The following is a 17,837-nucleotide window of genomic DNA, read 5'->3' as shown; positions in this document are numbered from 1 at the left end:
TTTAGTACATACTTCATTTTCTATCTGCTTTATCTTCATTTACATTTTGTGAAAATAAACTAGTGTCATTAAACTACCATGATCACAGCAACTGACCATAAAGTAGGATCAGGGAATGTTCTCAGAAACCATTCATAAAAAATAGGAGGATGTCGGGGCAGAAGAGTTTCTTTGAACATTTTCAGCTTTTCAGTTAAAGGTGCTGACTTTGGAAGCATGTGTTGACGTAGCTCCTTTCCAGTCATATAGACTCCTGTAAAAGATTTCAATCAGATGTAACAAACCAAGTCTTATATATGGTGTTCCCCCAACTACTATTTAGAGTTCATCAAGTGTAGCCTAAAATACCAAAATTAGAACAGGTTTTACTGTTTTAATTAAATTAATATTAAAAAAGTATTGGCAACTCAGGAAAAAAGGCAGTCGTGCAAGCACATTACAAATTCAGATCTTGGCTGAGCCAGGTTACATGAAGTAAACAAATTGCCTTCCACTATAAAATCCCTATGATCCATTAATCATGCCAGTTGACACATGTGAAAGACAAAGCCTCTATTGTCATTTGCAGCTCAAAAAATTTTGAGTGCTGTGTGGCTGATCCAGATGAAGTACAAAAAAAGTAGGGCTGTCAAGTGATTAAAAAAATGTATCGCGATTAATCATGCGATTAAAAGAAATTAACAGCGCGATTAATTGCGCTGTTAAACAACAATAGAATACTATTTATTTTAAATATTTTTGGATATTTGCTACATTTTCAAATATATTACTTCAATTACCACACAGAATACAAAGTGTACAGCACTCACTGTATTTTTTAATTACAAATATTTACACTGTAAAAACAAAATAATTGTATTTTTCAATTCACCTCATAGAAGTACTGTAGTGCAGGGGTGGGCAAACTTTTTGGCCCAAGGGCCACATCTCGGTATGGAAATTGTATGGCGGGCCATGAATGCTCACGAAATTGGGGGTTGGGGTGCGGGAGGGGGTGAGGGCTCCAGCTGGGACTGCGGGCTCTGGGGTGGGGCCAGAAATGAGGAGTTCAGGGTGCGGGAGGGGGCTCTGGGCTGGGGCAGGGTGTTGGGATTCAGGGGGATGAGGGCTCCGGCTGGGGGTACGGGCTCTGGGGTAGGGCTGGAGATGAGGGGTTGGGGGTGCAGGAGGGTGCTCTGGGCTGGGACCAAGAGGTTCGGAGGGCGGGAGGGGGATCAGGGCTGGGGCAGGGGCTTGGGGCACAGGAGCAGTCAGCGGTGCAGGCTCCAGGCGGCACTTACCTCAAGCAGCTCCCAGAAGCAGCAACATATCCCTGCTCCAGCTCCTACGCAGAGGCACAGCCAGGCGCCTTGGCATACTGTCCCATCTGCAGACGCTGCCCCTACAGCTCCCATTGGCCATGGTTCCAATGGGAGCTGTGGGGGCAGCGCTTAGGGTGGGGATGGAGTGTGGAGCCCCCTGGCTGCCCCTATGTGTAGAGTGGGGCAAGCCCCCAGCTGGAGTGCCAGAGCAGGGAAAGCCCCACCCTCCACTCCCTGGTGGGAGTTTGAGGGCCAGATTAAAACATCTGAAGGGCCGGATATGGCTCCCAGGCCATAGTTTGCCCACCCCTGCTGTAGTACAATCTCTTCATCATGAAAGTTGAATTTACAAATGTAGAATTATGTTAAAAAAAAACCTGCATTCCAAAATAAAACAATGTAAAACTTTAGAGTTTGCAAGTTCACTCAGTCCTACTTCTTGGTCAGCCAATTACTCAGACAAACAAGGTTGGTTACAATTTGCAGGAGATAATTCTGCCTGTTTCTTGCTTACAATGTCACCTGAAAGTGAGAACAGGCGTTCATATGGCACGGTTGTAGCTGGCATTGCAAGATATTTACATGCCATCTGCACTAAAGATTCATATGTCCCTTCATGATTCAACCACCATTCCAGAGGACATGCTTCCATGATGATGATGGGTTCTCCTCGATAGCGATCCACAGGAGTGCGGACTGATGGCATGTTCATTTTCATCATCTGAATCAAATGCCACCAGCAGAAGGTTGATTTTCTTTTTTGGTGGTTTGGGTTCTGTAGTTTAAGACTTCTAAAAGCATGCTCCACACCTCATCCCTCTCAGATTTTAGATGGCACTTCAGATTCTTAAACCTTGGGTCAAGTGCTGTAGCTATTTTTAGAAATCTCACATCAGTACCTTCTTTGCATTTTGTCAAATCTGCTGTGAAAGTGTTCTTAAAACCAACATGTGCTGGGTCATCATCCCAAACTGCTATAACATTAAATATATGCAGAATGTGGGTAAAACAGAGCAGGACACATACAATTCTTCGCCAAGGAGTTCAGTCACAAATTTAATTGACGCATTATTTTTTTAACAAGCATCATCAGCATGAAAGCATGTCCTGTGGAATGGTGGCCGAAGCATGGAACAGGCATACGGATGTTTAGCATATCTGGCATGCAAATATCTTGCAATGCTGGCTACAAAAGTGCCATGTGAACGCCTGTTCTCAGGTGACATTGTAAATAAGAAGTAGACAGAGGTATCTCCCGTCAGTGTAAACAAACTTGTTTGTCTTAGCGACTGGCAAAATAAGTAGGACTGAGTTGACTTGTAGGCTCTAAAGTTTCACACTGTTTTGTTTTTGAGTTGCAGTTATGTAACCAAAAAAAAAAAATCTGCATTTGTAAGTTACACTTTCACAATGAAGAGATTGCACTTCAGTACTTGTATGAGGTGAACTGAAAAATACTATTTCTTTTGTTTATTATTTTTACAGTGTATATATTTGTAATCAAAAATAATATAAAGTGAGCACTGTGCACTTTGTATTCTGTGTTGTAATTGAAATCGATATTGAAAATGTAAAACAAAAATCCAAAAATACTTAATAAATTTCAATTGGTATTCTATTGTTATAAGTGTGATAAATCGTGATTAACTTTTTTAATCGTGATTAATTGTTTTGAGTTAATCGTGTGAGTTAACTGTGATTAATTGACAGCCCTAAAAAAAGTTTTTCCAATGGTCAACTTTGATTTTATTATGCTGCTCAATGTAAAGTTAAGTTTGTTGAAAAGCAAAGGATTCTGACTTTTCACTGGAAAGTCATTGTGGCAGTTAATTTGATAAATGATAAAAATGATTAAGATTAAAAACAAGCATCATAAAAGTGACAGGCAAAAAATAAGAATGGACATAAAACCTAAGACAAAATAAAAGCCAAGCATTATTTTGTTGCTTAGTACTGTACACATATTCCTTTTAATGACAACCAGCTTCAGCAGCAGTACTAGTGACATAAGAATGGATTAAGAAGATTAAATTCTCAGCACTAAAAGAAAGCCACATAAGGTTTATCTTTGTGATGCCCTGAAAAACATTAATAGCAAGTTTAGATATTCTTGCATTTATGAGTACAACAAAAAGTCTGCCAATGGTGTGCTGGTAATGGCTAAATACAATCTGCTGCATCTATCCAGCATTCAGGACAAGATAAAGAAATTTCTTACAAGATAATTTTCTTCCTGCTAGAAGCTTCTCTCCTCATTCATAACAAATGGGAAATTCCTTCTGGGGGCTTGAGTTGAAGGACAGGGCTTAGTCCTGGAGCCTCTAGCAACAACATTGGAACATCTCCAAAGTCCACAGATGGGAGCCATTACCATTACCATTACCCATTTGTTATGAATTAGAAGAGAAGATGGGCAGCAGAATGAAATTATCACACCTTCTACAGCTCAGTTTTGTCTAGAAGTTTGGGGTCTGATCACTTGCTTTCTGTCTCATTTACTGAGAGCTACAATCGCATCTAAACAAAGGCAGCATAAATCAGCCACATAACTCTCAGTTTGAGAGGTACTGTACAGCCTAGTAAGATAATGCATCACTGAGCTCATTTTTGCATAAAATTTATAAATCTAAAAGATTTTCTATAAGTGTGTCACGGGGTGTATCAGCCCTGCACTACTACAGCAGGGGTTAACCCTTCTATTTTAGCCTGGAGGCCATACACCCCCGGCTCTGCTGGGCATGCTCCAGCTGGAAGCAGGATATAAAAGCCAGCAGAGCAGCTCAGTCTGGGCTGACCTCCATGGGGAAGGAGGTGTGTTGCTAGCTCCTGAGGGAGGACCACCTGCACTCCAAGACATGGAGGCCAGCCAGTCAGATGTGGACCCCGACACACCAGCATGGGACGTTGCACAGAGGGGAGACACCGGAGAATCCCCGAGACAGAGAACCCCAGAGACTTGGGTAGGAAGTAACCCAGGAAAGTTTGGCAGGGAAACAGTTACAGAACCGGACCAAGGCTTGGCGTGTTTCGGTTGGAGCCCCACCAAGCTGGTGGTGGGCAACCCTGTCACCGATAGGGCCCTGCGTTGGGACCCGGTGGAGAGGGTAAGCCCAGGTCCCCTTATCCTGGCCACCACCCACCCTGGGGTGGTGGCCCACTGACCAGTATTATGGACTCTGGCCCTAGGCCACACTGCCCTGAGAGAGAGAGAGGGCCGATTCACCGACTCTGGCCATTGGGCTGCACTGCCCAAATAATAAGGGGGGTAGTATGGACTCTGACCACTAGGCCGCACTGCCCTGACAGCAAGGGGCTGAAGTATTAACTCTGGCCATTGGGCCATGCTGACCTGGGAGAAAGGGTTGTATTACGGACTCTGGACACTAGGCCACACTGCCCTGAGAGTAAGGGTCGTATTAAGGACTAAGGCCACGAAGCTGCGCTGCCCTGAGACGAGGGACAGCCCTTCCAACTAGACAGTGGGGCTGTGACGCACCTCTCACCCGCCCCCGCCCCTTGCCCCCCTGGAGTGACGGAGTGTATCAGCCCTGCGACAACAACATATGTATCTCTACTTTATCTCATCTCCTTGCTCTTTGTCTGTCCCCCTCACATGAATTTTTATATACAAGTTTTTTTACCCTTCTCCTTGTACAGTTTGATCAGGATATTTCTTAGGCCAGCCGTGTTGTTCACCCATTCAATTATCCCACATTCATCATTTAGTGGAATAACTGCATAGGTTCGAATATGGAGTTCTCGCCTACGTGACTCGGCATCCTTTCTTAAGCACTATTTATAAAACAAAATAAATAACGTTACCAAATATCACCTCAAACACAAGATCAAAATAAACTGATAACTTTAACCTCTTTATCCTGCTGGGGAGGGAACCCCAGTTATTAGGAAAAGCAAGGTAATAATAATGGGGGATTTGAGTATTAGAAATATAGATAGTTGTGTTTCTGATGACCAGGAGAATCACATGGTAAACTGCATGCTGGATACAAAGGTTGTAGATCTCATGAGACAACTAGACAGACTTATGTGCAATGCTGGGGACGAGCCAGTGGTCCTGGTAAATTTAGTTATCAACGACATAGGAAAAGGTAGGAGAGAGGTCCCAGAGGTCGCCGGTGGGGGAATGGCACTATATGGGAAAGAAAGCGTAGAATCAAATAAAGTAAAAATCGTAAATTAATCAAACTGTACCACAGAATCTCAATGGATAGAAATTCCATGCTTGAACAATAAGAGTATAGCAGTAGGAATATATTACCAAACACTTGACCGAGATGGTGACAGTGACTGTGAAATGCTCTGGAAGAGCAGAGAGGTACAAAAACAGAAAACACAGTAATAATGGATGATTTCAACTATCCTCATATTGACTGTCATCTCAGGGACACAGAGATAAAATTTCTGGACAATGTAAATGCCTGGTTCTTGGAGCAGCTTGTCCTGGAACTCACAAGAGGAAAGGCAATTCTTGATTTAGTCCTAAGTGGAGCACAGGATCTGGTCTAGGAGTAGGCAGTTGAACTTTTTAGCGATAGTGTCCGTAATGTAATTAAATTTAAACATCGGGGGGAGGGGGGAGAAGAGGTTTGCCAAAGAAATTACCACAGTAGCATTTAGCTTCAGAAAGGGGAACTATACAAAAATGAGGAAGCCAGTTAAATGGAAATAAAAAGGAATAGTAACAAGGGTGAAATGCCTCCAAATGGCATGTAGACTACTTAAAAACACCGTAACAGAGGCTCAAACTAAATGCATACCCCAAATAAATAAAAACCCAAAAACCAGTAAGACAAAAAATGCGACCATAGCTAATCAGCAGAGTAAAAAAGGTGGTTAGAGGCAAAAAGGTATTCTTTAAAAATCGAGAATCAAATCCTACTGAGGAAAATAGAAAGGAACATGATCCCGGAAAGTCAAGTGTAAAAGTATTAAGAGGCAGGCCAAGAAAGAATTTGAAAAGAAAAATTTTAAGTGCATCAGAAGCACGAAGCCGGCAAATCAGTCAGTGGGGCTACTAGGACAGTTGAGGTGCTAAAGGAGCACTGAAGGACGACAAGGCCATTGCAGTGAAGCTAAATGAATTCTTTGCATTGGTCTTCATTGCAGACGATGTGGGGAAGATTCCCACTCCTGAGCCATTCTTTATAGTTGACAAATCTGAGGAACTGTCCCAGAGCGACGTGTCAATAGAGGAGGTTTTAGAACAAACTGATAAACTAAACAGTAATAAGCCACCAGGATCACATTCACCCAAGAGTTCAGAAGAAACTATTGCAGAACTAGTAACTATGGTATGTAACCTATCCCTTAAAATCAGCCTCTGTACCAGATGACTGGAGGATAGCTAAGGTAATATGATTTATTTAAAAAGACTCCAGAGGCAAAACTGGCAATTACAGGTCAGTAAAGCCTAACTTCAGCACCAGGCAAACTGGTTGAAACTATAGTAAAAAACAGAATTATCAGAAACAAACACGATCTGCTGGGGAAGAGTCTCCCTTTGTAAAGGAAAATCATGCCTCACCAATCTATTAGAATTCTTTGAGGGCGACAACAAACATGTGTAACAGGGTGATCCAGCTGATATACTGTACATGGGTTTTTAAGAAAGCCTTTGACAATATCCCTCACCAATGGCTCTTAAGCAAACTAAGGGCTTGTCTACATTGGCACTTTACAGCGCTGCAACTTTCTCGCTTAGGGATGTGAAAAAACACCCCGCTGAGCTCAGCAAGTTTCAGCACTGTAAAGCGCCAGTGTAGACAGTGCACCAGCGCTGGGAGCCGCGCTCCCAGTGCTGGTAGCTATGCCCCTTGTGGAGGTGGTTTTTTTAGAGCGCTGGGAGAGCTTTCTTCCAGTGCTCTGCCACGACTACACAAGCCACATTAAAGCGCTGCTGTGGCAACGCTTTAGCATTGCCAATGTAGACTAGCCCTAAGCAGTCATAGGAGAAGAGGGAAAGTCCTCTCATCGATCAGCAACTGGTTGAAAGATAGGAAACAAAGGGTAGGAATAAATAGTTTTCAGAATGGAGAGTGATAAAGTGTGGGGTCTCTCAGCAATCTGTACTGGGACGATTGCTGTTCAACATATTCAGAAACTATCTGGAAAACAGGGTGAACACTGAGATGGCAAAATATGCAGACTATACAGTACTAAATTACTCAAGATAGTTAAATCCAAAACAGAACGCAAAGAGTTTCAAAAGGATCTCACAAAACTGGTTAACTGGGCAACAAAATGGCAGATGAAACTCAATGCTGATAAGTGAAAATTAATGCACATCGGTAAACATAATCCTAACTATACATACAAAATGATGGGGTCTACATTAGCGGTTACCACTCAAGGAAGATATCTTGGAGTCATTGTGGATAGATCTTTGAAAATATCTGTTCAGTGTGCAGCAGTAGTCAAAAAGCTAACAAAATGTTAGGAACTATTAGGAAAGGGATAGATAATAAAAGAGACAATATCATAACATCACTATATAGATCCATGGTATGTCCACACCTTGAATACTGCATGCAGTTCTGGTCACTCCATTTCAAAAAAGATACATTAGAATTGGAAAAAGTCCAGAGAAAGGCAACAAAAATTATTAGGCATACAGAACAGCTTCCATATGAAGAAATACTAAAAAGCCTGGGACTGTTCGTCTTAGACGACTAAGGGGGGGATATGATAAGAGGTCTATAAAATTGTGAATGGCCTGGAGAAAGCAAACAGGAAATTTATCCTTTCACATAACACAAGAATTAGGGGTCACCCGATTAAATTGATAGGCAAACAAAAATTAAAACAAACAAAAGGTAGTACTTTTTCACAGGACACATGGTGAACACGTATAACTCATTGGCAGGGGATGTTGAGAAGGCCGAAGTATAATTGGATTCAAAAGAGAATTAGATAAGTGCATGGAGGATGGTCCATCAATGGCTATTAGCCAAGATGGTCAAGGATGCAACCCCATGCTCCGGATGTCCCTAAACCTCTGACTGTCAGAATCTGGGCCTAGACAACAGGGGGTGGTCACTCAAAATTGCTCTCTTCTGTTCATTCCCTCTGAAGTATCTGGCACTGTCCACTGTCAGTAGATAGGGCACTGGGCTAGATGGACGATTGGTCTGACCCAATATGGCCACTCTTATGTCCACATCTAAATTTCCCCCACCATAATCTAGGGTTTTAAATTCTGAAATTCCACTCTTGCAGTAAATCAAAAGTAAACAGAATTCTTACATCTCCTCCCTACTTGCCCTAAAAAAAAAAAAAGATTTTACAATAAAGATCACTGGCTGAATAAACCCTTTAAATAGAATGTCTGAGTTAGTTAGTAGGTTAGTGTTCTAGAGCCACTACCATTTTCCTTGACCTCATTGAAATATGGTATATTAACATTAGGTGAACTAGTGAAAAAGACAACCTAATTAGGATAAAAATATTTTCTTTCCATAGTTGTTAATGTCTTGCCATAATCACTGTTTATCTACCCATCATTGCCTAGCAATGAAGAAATCCTCCATAAGAGGGAGGTGTAACGAGATTAGGGGGAAACAATTATTAGTAGACAGGGGTAGGCTAGGGTAGGGGCAGAAAGATAACAAGTAACTCCTCCAAATTTTACATGGGCTACTGTTTTCTTGATGAAGTCTCAATTCTATGAGCATCCTCAACTCCCACAGAAATCAGTGGAAGTTGAATGCACTCAAGACTTGGTAGGATTGGGCACTAATTGAAGTAATATTTTTTCCCATAAAGATTTCTTTTTCAAGGATATAGGGAGTCAAATACTTTCATAAGTTGATTACTTCATCATTTTTCTAGTCAACAGCCATAGGGAAGATTTTCAAAATCATCTTCAAACCTTATTAATCAAGGAATTAAACTCCATGAGTCGGCAGTCTTTTCTTAGGTCATCTTTTGGTTTACACATCATAATATAGGCTTTTCCATCTGAACCTTTTAAAGTAATCTTTTTTGGTTTTTGAAGAGATGCAAGGATTTCCACCTAAAGGAAAAACGGAAGTAGTCATTAAATCTTGTGGTTATTCTTCAAAAAAAAACCTCGGGAATCTTAACAGCCGCATTTGTGCTAGCACTTCCTATTTTAGTTAGTTTACAACTCATTTGACCCTAGCCAAAACTTGATCTTAGTACCAGTGCCCCTCTTTCAGGTTGTAGTACCAAGAAGCAAGCCATCAAGCTGGTCCTCAGTGCTTCTTTTAATTAGTATGCACTCTTATTTGAACAGTAAATATAATTATTAAGAAACCTCTCATCATTTCCCCCACTTCACTTTTAGCTAATTAAGCAGAAAAGTAAACTTAGCTGCAATTTATTAAAATGACATCTAAACTATGAGCAGAGAAGAAGTTTACCGTATCATCAAAGCCCGCAATGTAGGCCCAGCGTCCAGGAAAAGGGTCATGGTTAGAATGTGTGCCAGGAATTGATGGAAGAGTGGGTATCATTACAGACTGTAAAGGAATGAGGATCTCACTAAATGTCTGCTCTTCTACTAGCTTTTTAAGTGTTTTGAAATGAACACTCATGCTTAATGTTGAGTTGTTCCCATCAACCTAAAATAAATAAAAATCAATCAATCAAGAAACATTTTGCTTAAAATACAGAATAAGTCCTCATAATAATATCACTGTCTCTCTCTTCCAATTATGGAATACTCTTCACCAAAAAGTGAAAAAAATATATCATGTTTCAAGAGTTCTATTTGTGCTAAAACGTGGTCCATTACAATAGAGTATATTAACTTCTATGTCTCTATATTTTAGTTCTTCTCCCACTTAGTTTCATTAAATGCAGTTGCTGAATTTTATCCCAGTTAACGATTTCAGGGGTTCACCACTAACACTACAGACAGCCTACTTTTTTGAGCTAAAATCTTTTAGAAGTTATTGGAGGGAAAAAATCACTGACCATAAGTAATGGAACATACAAGCAACATAAAAATGGCTCATTATTCAAAAATATTTTTAATATAAATAAGATGTTTATTTAGAAAAGAATTCGCTATAAAAAATTGACAGGCAACCTTCCTAGAAAACTTAAATATTTAAAATAATCATGTTATTTCTCTATTTAAGTTTTAGCTCCAAAATGTTTATTTCTTCCTGTCTAATAGATTTCAGATGTCAACAGATCATTTTACAAGATACCCCAATTTCACAGAATCACTCAGAGACTATTTAATTTAATTAGTTGATGTAAGCTACAGAAAAATATTTTCCATAACACATTTAAAAATATTTTATGTAACATTAATTACTATGTCTGATCTGCAGGTCTTGTTTTTATATGTTTGGTTGGTTTTGTTGTTTCTTTTGTTTTTTGGACAAGTACCGGTTTGTTGCATAGCTCTAGTAGTTTATCTGTCAGACGTGTTGCATCTCCAATAAATTTTCCTAAAGATGCCTTCATATGAATAGCTTTGTTTAGGATTTCCTTGCATCTGTTCACACGCATTGGGTAAGAGGACTGCAAAAGAAGATAAAGTTAAAATTTACTAAACCTATATACCTAATCTCCATTACACAATTCTGAAGTGATTGACAAATTGTATTTTTGCAAGATATTTGAAGTTAGATAGTTTAACAAAATGGAGCACAAATCAAAGATATTCAGTATTAAATTTCATTAAAAATTCCACAGCTTTTCATGGCTTCATATTTTCACACTAGGTAGTAAAAGTATCAAAGAAACAAAACTGCTTAAAGTGACAGAAAAAAGCCTTGAGATTCTTGAACTCTATCTTTTTCAAGCTATGGTCTCTGAACTTAGAAATCATAATCTTTGTGGCGTGCAAAATGGGGAAGAATATCACATTCTTATATCTAAGTAGCTGCCCATTTAAATACCTTGTTTAAACATACAGTAAACAGGTTATTCAAATTTTTCTCTTGTAGATAGATTTTATATGAACTTTTATAAAAATACAGCTATCCTTATCAAATTACCTTGGATACAGCTGTCACCATCCACATTGCTTGTTGAGGATAGGTTAGAAACACTTTGGCAACAATCTCCATCAGAACAACAAAGACTTCCTCATGAGAGTGGCAGATTCGGGAGATTAATTGAGAGAATGCTGTCAAAAATTGATAAGGTGCCAACTGATCTGTGTGATCTGTAATCACCTTATTTATTTTAGCTAAATCATTTCTCATCTGTACACGATCAGGACGACCAACTGGAAAAACACAATACAGTAAGTTTATAGTCATATTTCTCTGAAATGCAAGTTTATAAAAAACAAGCTACAAACCTAAAGAACTACACTCATTTGTTAATGTTTTTTTGGTTTGTTTTTTTAAACAAAAATCCTTCACCCTAAAGTTTCTCTGAGTATTATACACAAACTCAGGGCACAATTCTATATTTTGATTTGCTTGGGGAACTCCCATTGTCATGGATAAGCAAGCCTTTAAATTGAAAAATTATTTGCTTCTCTCAGGCCCATTTATTGTCCCTGAAAACAAACTAAATTAACTGGCTTGTGTGCAACTATATTTTCTATATGGCATACATTAAACTGGGGTACGTGCAAGAATAAGTGACTTCTAGCATATTTGCTACATAGTTTGGGTTGCCAACATGTATTTTATTATAGTGTTTCCTTACTTGGGAGTAAAAAATGCTACAGGTAAGGCCATAAAACCACTATTAAGGCTAACGCAGAAAGCCAGATTACTTCCCCAGAATAGTGCACAGAGGGCTGAAAGCCATCAGATCTCTTCAGGTAGAGATTCTGGTGTGTGTATCTGGGGCAAGGAGAAGAGAGGAGGAGGAAAGAGTCCTTGGAAAGTGTGGAGCAGGCATACCAGTTCCTATATCACCTCACCCACTACAGCATCCAGCAGACATCCAGGAATAGGAGGACCTGTGGTTGGAATGCTACTGCACTCTGAAAAATCTCATGCTGACATGCAGCCACTAGGGGATCATAGTCAGCTGGCATATGCCAGAACAGCCCCCTTTGTGTCTCAGCCCATGTCTGCTGTGAAATTTCCAGAGAAAGACTTTTGGACAGAAATGCTGCATGCTTGGACACTGCCCAAAGGAAAAGATTTTGTTTTGGTATGGTTTTAAGTTTGAACAAAACTCCTTCAGCTACTGAGTCCTGCAAAGGTGAAAAAATTGAACACTTTACTGCAAATGTTTTCAAAGTGAGCTGGCTTGATGTTGGTGAAAGGGTACAGGCAACATATTTCTTTTTCTCTGTTTCCTTTCTTTTGGCAACTTTAATGTGAAATTAATGTTGCATACTTAACAAATGTTTGCAATTATTAATTCAGTTCTGAGGGGGGTTATAATCACATGTAAAAATGCTTGTAGGTAACATCTGGTAAGCTAACTTTTTTGCTTTAAATTATGCAAAATTTTGGGAAAGAGTTTAAAGTTCACCAGTTATATACTTTGTGCATATAACCGCAGGCACTATTTTGTTTTAGTCCATATAATGGATTGGGTCATTTTGGCTGCATTTCAAAATACATGGCATACAAGCCAAAACAACAGAATTGTATACAGCTTTCACAGTTCTTTATACATCCTTTTATGAAAATGTAAGATAGCAGAAAAACAGTACGAAAAAGTTCTACCTTTTTCACATTCATATGCTTTTGCTCCAAAGTCAAGCCACAGAGATAACATTCTTGGCATTGACTGATAGATGAATTGGTTACCATACTGTAAAGACCTGCAATTACATATACACACCTATAATTAAGATACAGCCTTTTATACCATATATTTAAGAATGTGCAAACAAACTTAGAGATTTAAAGTGATGTTCATATCCATTCTGATGTTTGTGTGTCTATTTTAGGCTTTTGTAATGTCTATTACTGTAACATATAATGCTCACTAACTGACATCCACAGGAATTATCTGCATCTATCACTTAGAAACTTGCTCCAATCAAAAGCACAAAGATAATCATCAACTTAGTAACAGCTAGCCTTGTCTCATTTCATTTTGAGACAGCAAACACCAGCTCATTTTAAACAAATGAAAACATAAGAATTTAACAATTAATTTCCCTTTAATAACAAAATTAATACAATATATAATTAACACAGAGTTGGAATAAAATAATTTTTCTACAATTCCATCCTTCTTCTTAAGAATTATTGCAGAAAAATTTAGTTAGATAGAAATATATAAATTTTAACATTCAAAAACAAGAACAATTTGTGGGAAATAAATTGGTTGGATTATGTTATCAATATAAATATTTTTCTAAGAGACCAAAGCAAAGATACTATATCATCTAACCTTCCAAAATGATGAACTATATATCTAATCAGATCTCCCTGCTTTTCCATCTTGTTGTCAGTTACCATAGGCATCAGTTTATCGTAGTATTTAGCAAGGTAAAAGTGTCCATCCTCCCATTCTGGCAAGAAAAAAGTAACATCCTGCAACAAAAATGAAAAAAAAAAAAGTTATCTTTCTTGGAAGAGGATTTAAAATAAGACAGGTTTTGTTTTTATGACAGAAAACTTTTATTATTTACCTCCGTGCAAAGAGGGTATAAAAGATTACTACACCCAGTCAGTAGTGCTTTACATCCACTCTGCACAGGTGTAAGTGACCTCCCTGATTTGGTAACAACAAGACAGCACAAAAGGATCCTTGTATGCAGTGTTGTTGTAGCTTGATTAGTCCCAGGATATTAGAGAGACAAGGTGGGTGAAGTAATATATTTTATTGGACCAACACCTGTTGGTAAAAGAGACAAGCTGCTTCTTCAGAAATCTCAGTGGAACTCGAAAGCTCGTCTCTCTCACCAACAGAATTGTTCCAGTAAACTATATTACCTCACACACCTTGTCTGTCTAAAAGATCCTTGAGGATATTCCCAAGAGGGGAAATTATAGTTTATTTAAAACTAATATAACCAAGTGTTTCATCTACAGACAGGATGCAACTTCTCTTTTTCTTCCCATTTTTGGCGAGTGAAACACAAGAATCATTCATTGCTTCTCTATTTCTTTTCTAAAAGTAAGATCTTTCAAATAAATGGAGGGAATTGTGTCATAGAAGTTAGAGGGGAAAGGGTGTATTAAGTCATCCAGTTTCTGTCTGACAATGCTGAATTGTTCTCAACAGTACCTTTTCTAGCATTCTATATATTACTGGCAAAAGAGCTTCTCTCACTTCTCTTTGGAGACTACCACATAGCCTAAGACAATAGTTACCAAATTTTTCATGGCATGACTTCCTTTGGGCTCAAAGCCATTAATGCGGCCATCCCAAGGTTTTGAAAGGGGAGGGATCCGAAAATTAAAAGAACAAAAAATGGGTCTTGCCTCCAGAGGTTGGGGGGTTAAAGAGTGAACCCACCCGCACTCACCCCTCAGCGGCGGCTCCTGCCCTATGGGGCTGGCTAGACTCAGCTCCCTGCTCTGGGCATTGTGACCTTGCCTCGGGCGCACAGGTTCGTGTCAGCACCGCTCAGTTTTGGCCCATCCCCCTGATGGGGGGCAGCCAGGCTAAATTTGAGTGAGCAGATTGTGACCCCATGCGCCAGGCTGCAATGCCTTGAATGGGGAGCCAAGCCCAGCCAGCCTTGCAGGACAGGAGCCACTTCAACTTGGACATATTCTGGCTTTCTTGAATTTTCTTTTTCCCCCTCTTTTTTCAGTGTCTCATGACATTGGGACATGCTGGGTAAAAGATTTCACCGTCAAAGACTTTGAGAGTCAGCCTACAATTTCCTTTCTTAATTCCATACTTTTAACATATAGGATTGGATTCTCCAGTCCACTAACTTCATAGTCTATTTAGTACAGGGATGGGCAAACTATGGCCCAGGGGCCACATCTGGCCCTTCATATGTTTTAATCTGGCCCTCGAGCTCCCGCCAGGAACTGGTGTCCGGGGCTTGCCCCGCTCTGGTGCTCCAGCTGGGGGCTTGCCCTGCTCCATGCGTGCCGTGGCTCCACATGGCTCCTGGAAGCAGTGGCATGTCCCTCCTCCGGCTCCTACGCATAGTGGCAGCCAGGCGGCTTGCCACGCTGACCCCACCCCAAGTGCCGCCCCCGCAGCTCCCAATGGAACCATGGCCAATGGGAGCTGCAGGGGCGGCGCCTGCGGACGGGGCAGCACGCCGAGCAGCCTGGCTGCGCCTCCGTGTAGGAGCTAGAGGGAGGACATGTCGCTGCTTCTGGGAGCTGCTTGAAGTAAGTGCTGCCTGGAGCTTGCACCCCTGACCCCCTCCTGCGCCCCAACCCCCTGCCCCAGCCCTGATCCCCCTCTCACCCTCCAAACCCCTTGGTCCCAGCCCAGAGCAACCTCCTGCACCCCCCAACCCCTCATCTCCAGCCCTACCCCAGAGCCCATACCCCCAGCCGGAGCCCTCACCCCCCTGCACCCCAACACCCTGCCCCAGCCCAGAGCCCCCTCCCGCACCCTGAACTCCTCATTTCTGGCCCCACCCCAGAGCCCGTACCCCCAGCCAGAGCCCTCATCCCCTCCCGCACCCCAATCCCCAATTTCGTGAGCACATGGCCCGCCATACAATTTCCGTACACAGATGTGGTCCTCGGGCCAAAAAGCTTGCCCACCCCTGATTTAGTACTACATACAACTTGTGATCTGAATGACAAAGCTATGGACAGTGAAGTTTGTGATACACTTTTTAAATTTTTTTAAAAGCAATACTGCAGGAATAGGGTGGCATTAAAGGTAAGATTCAGCTGTGCTCGTCCTGCCACTTGGAGTGGAACAAAGGTGAGGTGTATCAAATAACTCAGCAACTCCAAAAACATAGCCCAATAGTGGGATTCCACTGCTTTCCATGTGGAGAGCAGTGTGAATTTGATTTTGAGACTTTCTCTATGCTTACTTTTCTATATAACTTAGCTACAGGATTATTATTAGTTCTGTAGTAAGACAGAAATATGAATGTGGAAAATCTCAAGTGTAAAACATTGAGCAGGCTTGTATTTAGACAAGCATCAGAAAAAATGATTGATAAACTGGTGATTCAGTAGGCGACACTCTTCTTTCCAAGCCAATATGATGTTATTGGGCCCTGTGCTCTTTTCTAGCTCTCCAGAGAATGGTAGCATCACCTCCATATGACTCCCACAGTAAGACTAAGGAGGATCCATATACATTATTCTCTACACTGGACAGTGAGAGAGCACTATCTGCCAAGCTGTCCCTTCATAGTAACCCAATGACATACCGGTGAAAAATTCCAACCCTGAAATTTGTTAGCAAAAAACCAAAAAATTATTCCTCATATAACTCCACTGACTTCAATGGAGTTACACCAAGGATAGGTTTAGTTCTTGCTGAGAGTTACAAACTGTATGTATCAAGAGGTTTAACTAAATTAACTTGGACTGTAAACTCCATAGAACAAGGACTGTCTTTTTTACTACATGTTCATAGAGCACCTAACATAGTGAGGACTATATCTCTGTTGGGGTCTCTAGGCTCTACTTTAATATATATAATAAATTATGTATGAATATATGATTACTAAAAACTGTGTTGTATTCACCTTGTATTTTTTCATAACTGCATTACTTTCAAAGTTGGCAGTTTCTTCCATAAATCTGCCAACCAGCAACATAGCCCGACCATGGATTAGCTGACTTTTGGTGTCAGATGCTGCTTTATTCTCAGGAAAACATAATTCAACTCCCTTCTGAAGAACAATGAGAGCCTGGTGCACCTCACCCTTAGAGAAAGAGAGAAAACATTAATCAACATATGCCTTTTGTTTGTTTATTTTAAAGAAACAGAACAGCTTACTTTTACTAACCAAGAAAAAACAATGTTATGTTCATAGCTCTAACACCCTGGGGACAGGTAAGTAAAAGCCTCAGTTTATGATTGCACAAATGAGGCTCCAACAATCCCTTTAGCTTCCTCTACTGAAACGTCCACTGTCATCCATTAAGTCACTGATAAATACTCGTTTCAATAATAAATGTTAGAGCATCTACCAATTTTCTTCATTTTGTCCAGGAACTAAGTTTAGAAACTTTCATTTACTGCATGCTTGACCGCCTCCTCAGTTGCACCTGCTGTTCAATTTACTATATTTATTTTAATTGAATTTCTCAAACCACTAGCACTCAGAGTCAATTCATAACTCTTACAAATGCATTAACATTACACATTTATTGTACTTTTGTTTAAACTAGATACTTACTTTTATTCTTTTATAGGTAAGAATGCATTTTAATTTGAATAATTTCATTTCTTTTTTGCTTACCTTGGACCACAGCCACTTTGCTCTTTCTATATATAGTTCAGATAGCGTGGATTCCCCAGCATTCAGAAGAGCATTGTATGCAGTTTGGTGATGACCAGCTTTTCTTGCAACTCTGGCACTCTGGAGCCAACATTCTCCAACTAGTTCACTGTAATCCTGTCTGTGGTGATTTTTTCCAAAACAAAGATCCATTTATGAGTGCTGCCATTACAATCTCAAATATATACCATAATGTATTGAAATACAAACACAAATAGCTT

General features: G+C 40.3%; 1 protein-coding gene across 5 annotated transcripts in view; it reads right to left on the bottom strand.

Annotated features, from left to right (window-relative positions):
• ATR (ATR serine/threonine kinase) overlaps positions 1-17,837 on the bottom strand; it is a 79,385-nt gene that overhangs the window by 8,538 nt on the left and 53,010 nt on the right. For 4 of the 5 annotated variants that reach the window (XM_027817389.3, XM_037908358.2, XM_037908360.2 and 1 more), the window contains 10 exons: positions 17,578-17,737; positions 16,858-17,037; positions 13,617-13,759; positions 12,941-13,038; positions 11,297-11,529; positions 10,683-10,817; positions 9,704-9,904; positions 9,190-9,333; positions 4,943-5,093; positions 97-253 (listed from right to left, as the gene is read on the bottom strand). In XM_027817389.3, coding sequence (XP_027673190.2) covers positions 97-253; positions 4,943-5,093; positions 9,190-9,333; positions 9,704-9,904; positions 10,683-10,817; positions 11,297-11,529; positions 12,941-13,038; positions 13,617-13,759; positions 16,858-17,037; positions 17,578-17,737 — 1,602 coding nt within the window. Of the gene's footprint in view, positions 1-96; positions 254-4,942; positions 5,094-9,189; positions 9,334-9,703; positions 9,905-10,608; positions 10,818-11,296; positions 11,530-12,940; positions 13,039-13,616; positions 13,760-16,857; positions 17,038-17,577; positions 17,738-17,837 lie in introns of those variants that run through there. The other variant, XM_037908359.2, reaches the window with a different exon arrangement.

The sequence above is a fragment of the Chelonia mydas genome, chromosome 9 (assembly GCF_015237465.2).
Source record: "Chelonia mydas isolate rCheMyd1 chromosome 9, rCheMyd1.pri.v2, whole genome shotgun sequence".
NCBI classification, from domain to species: Eukaryota; Metazoa; Chordata; order Testudines; family Cheloniidae; genus Chelonia; species Chelonia mydas.
This window is presented reverse-complemented; position numbering and strand designations above follow the sequence as displayed.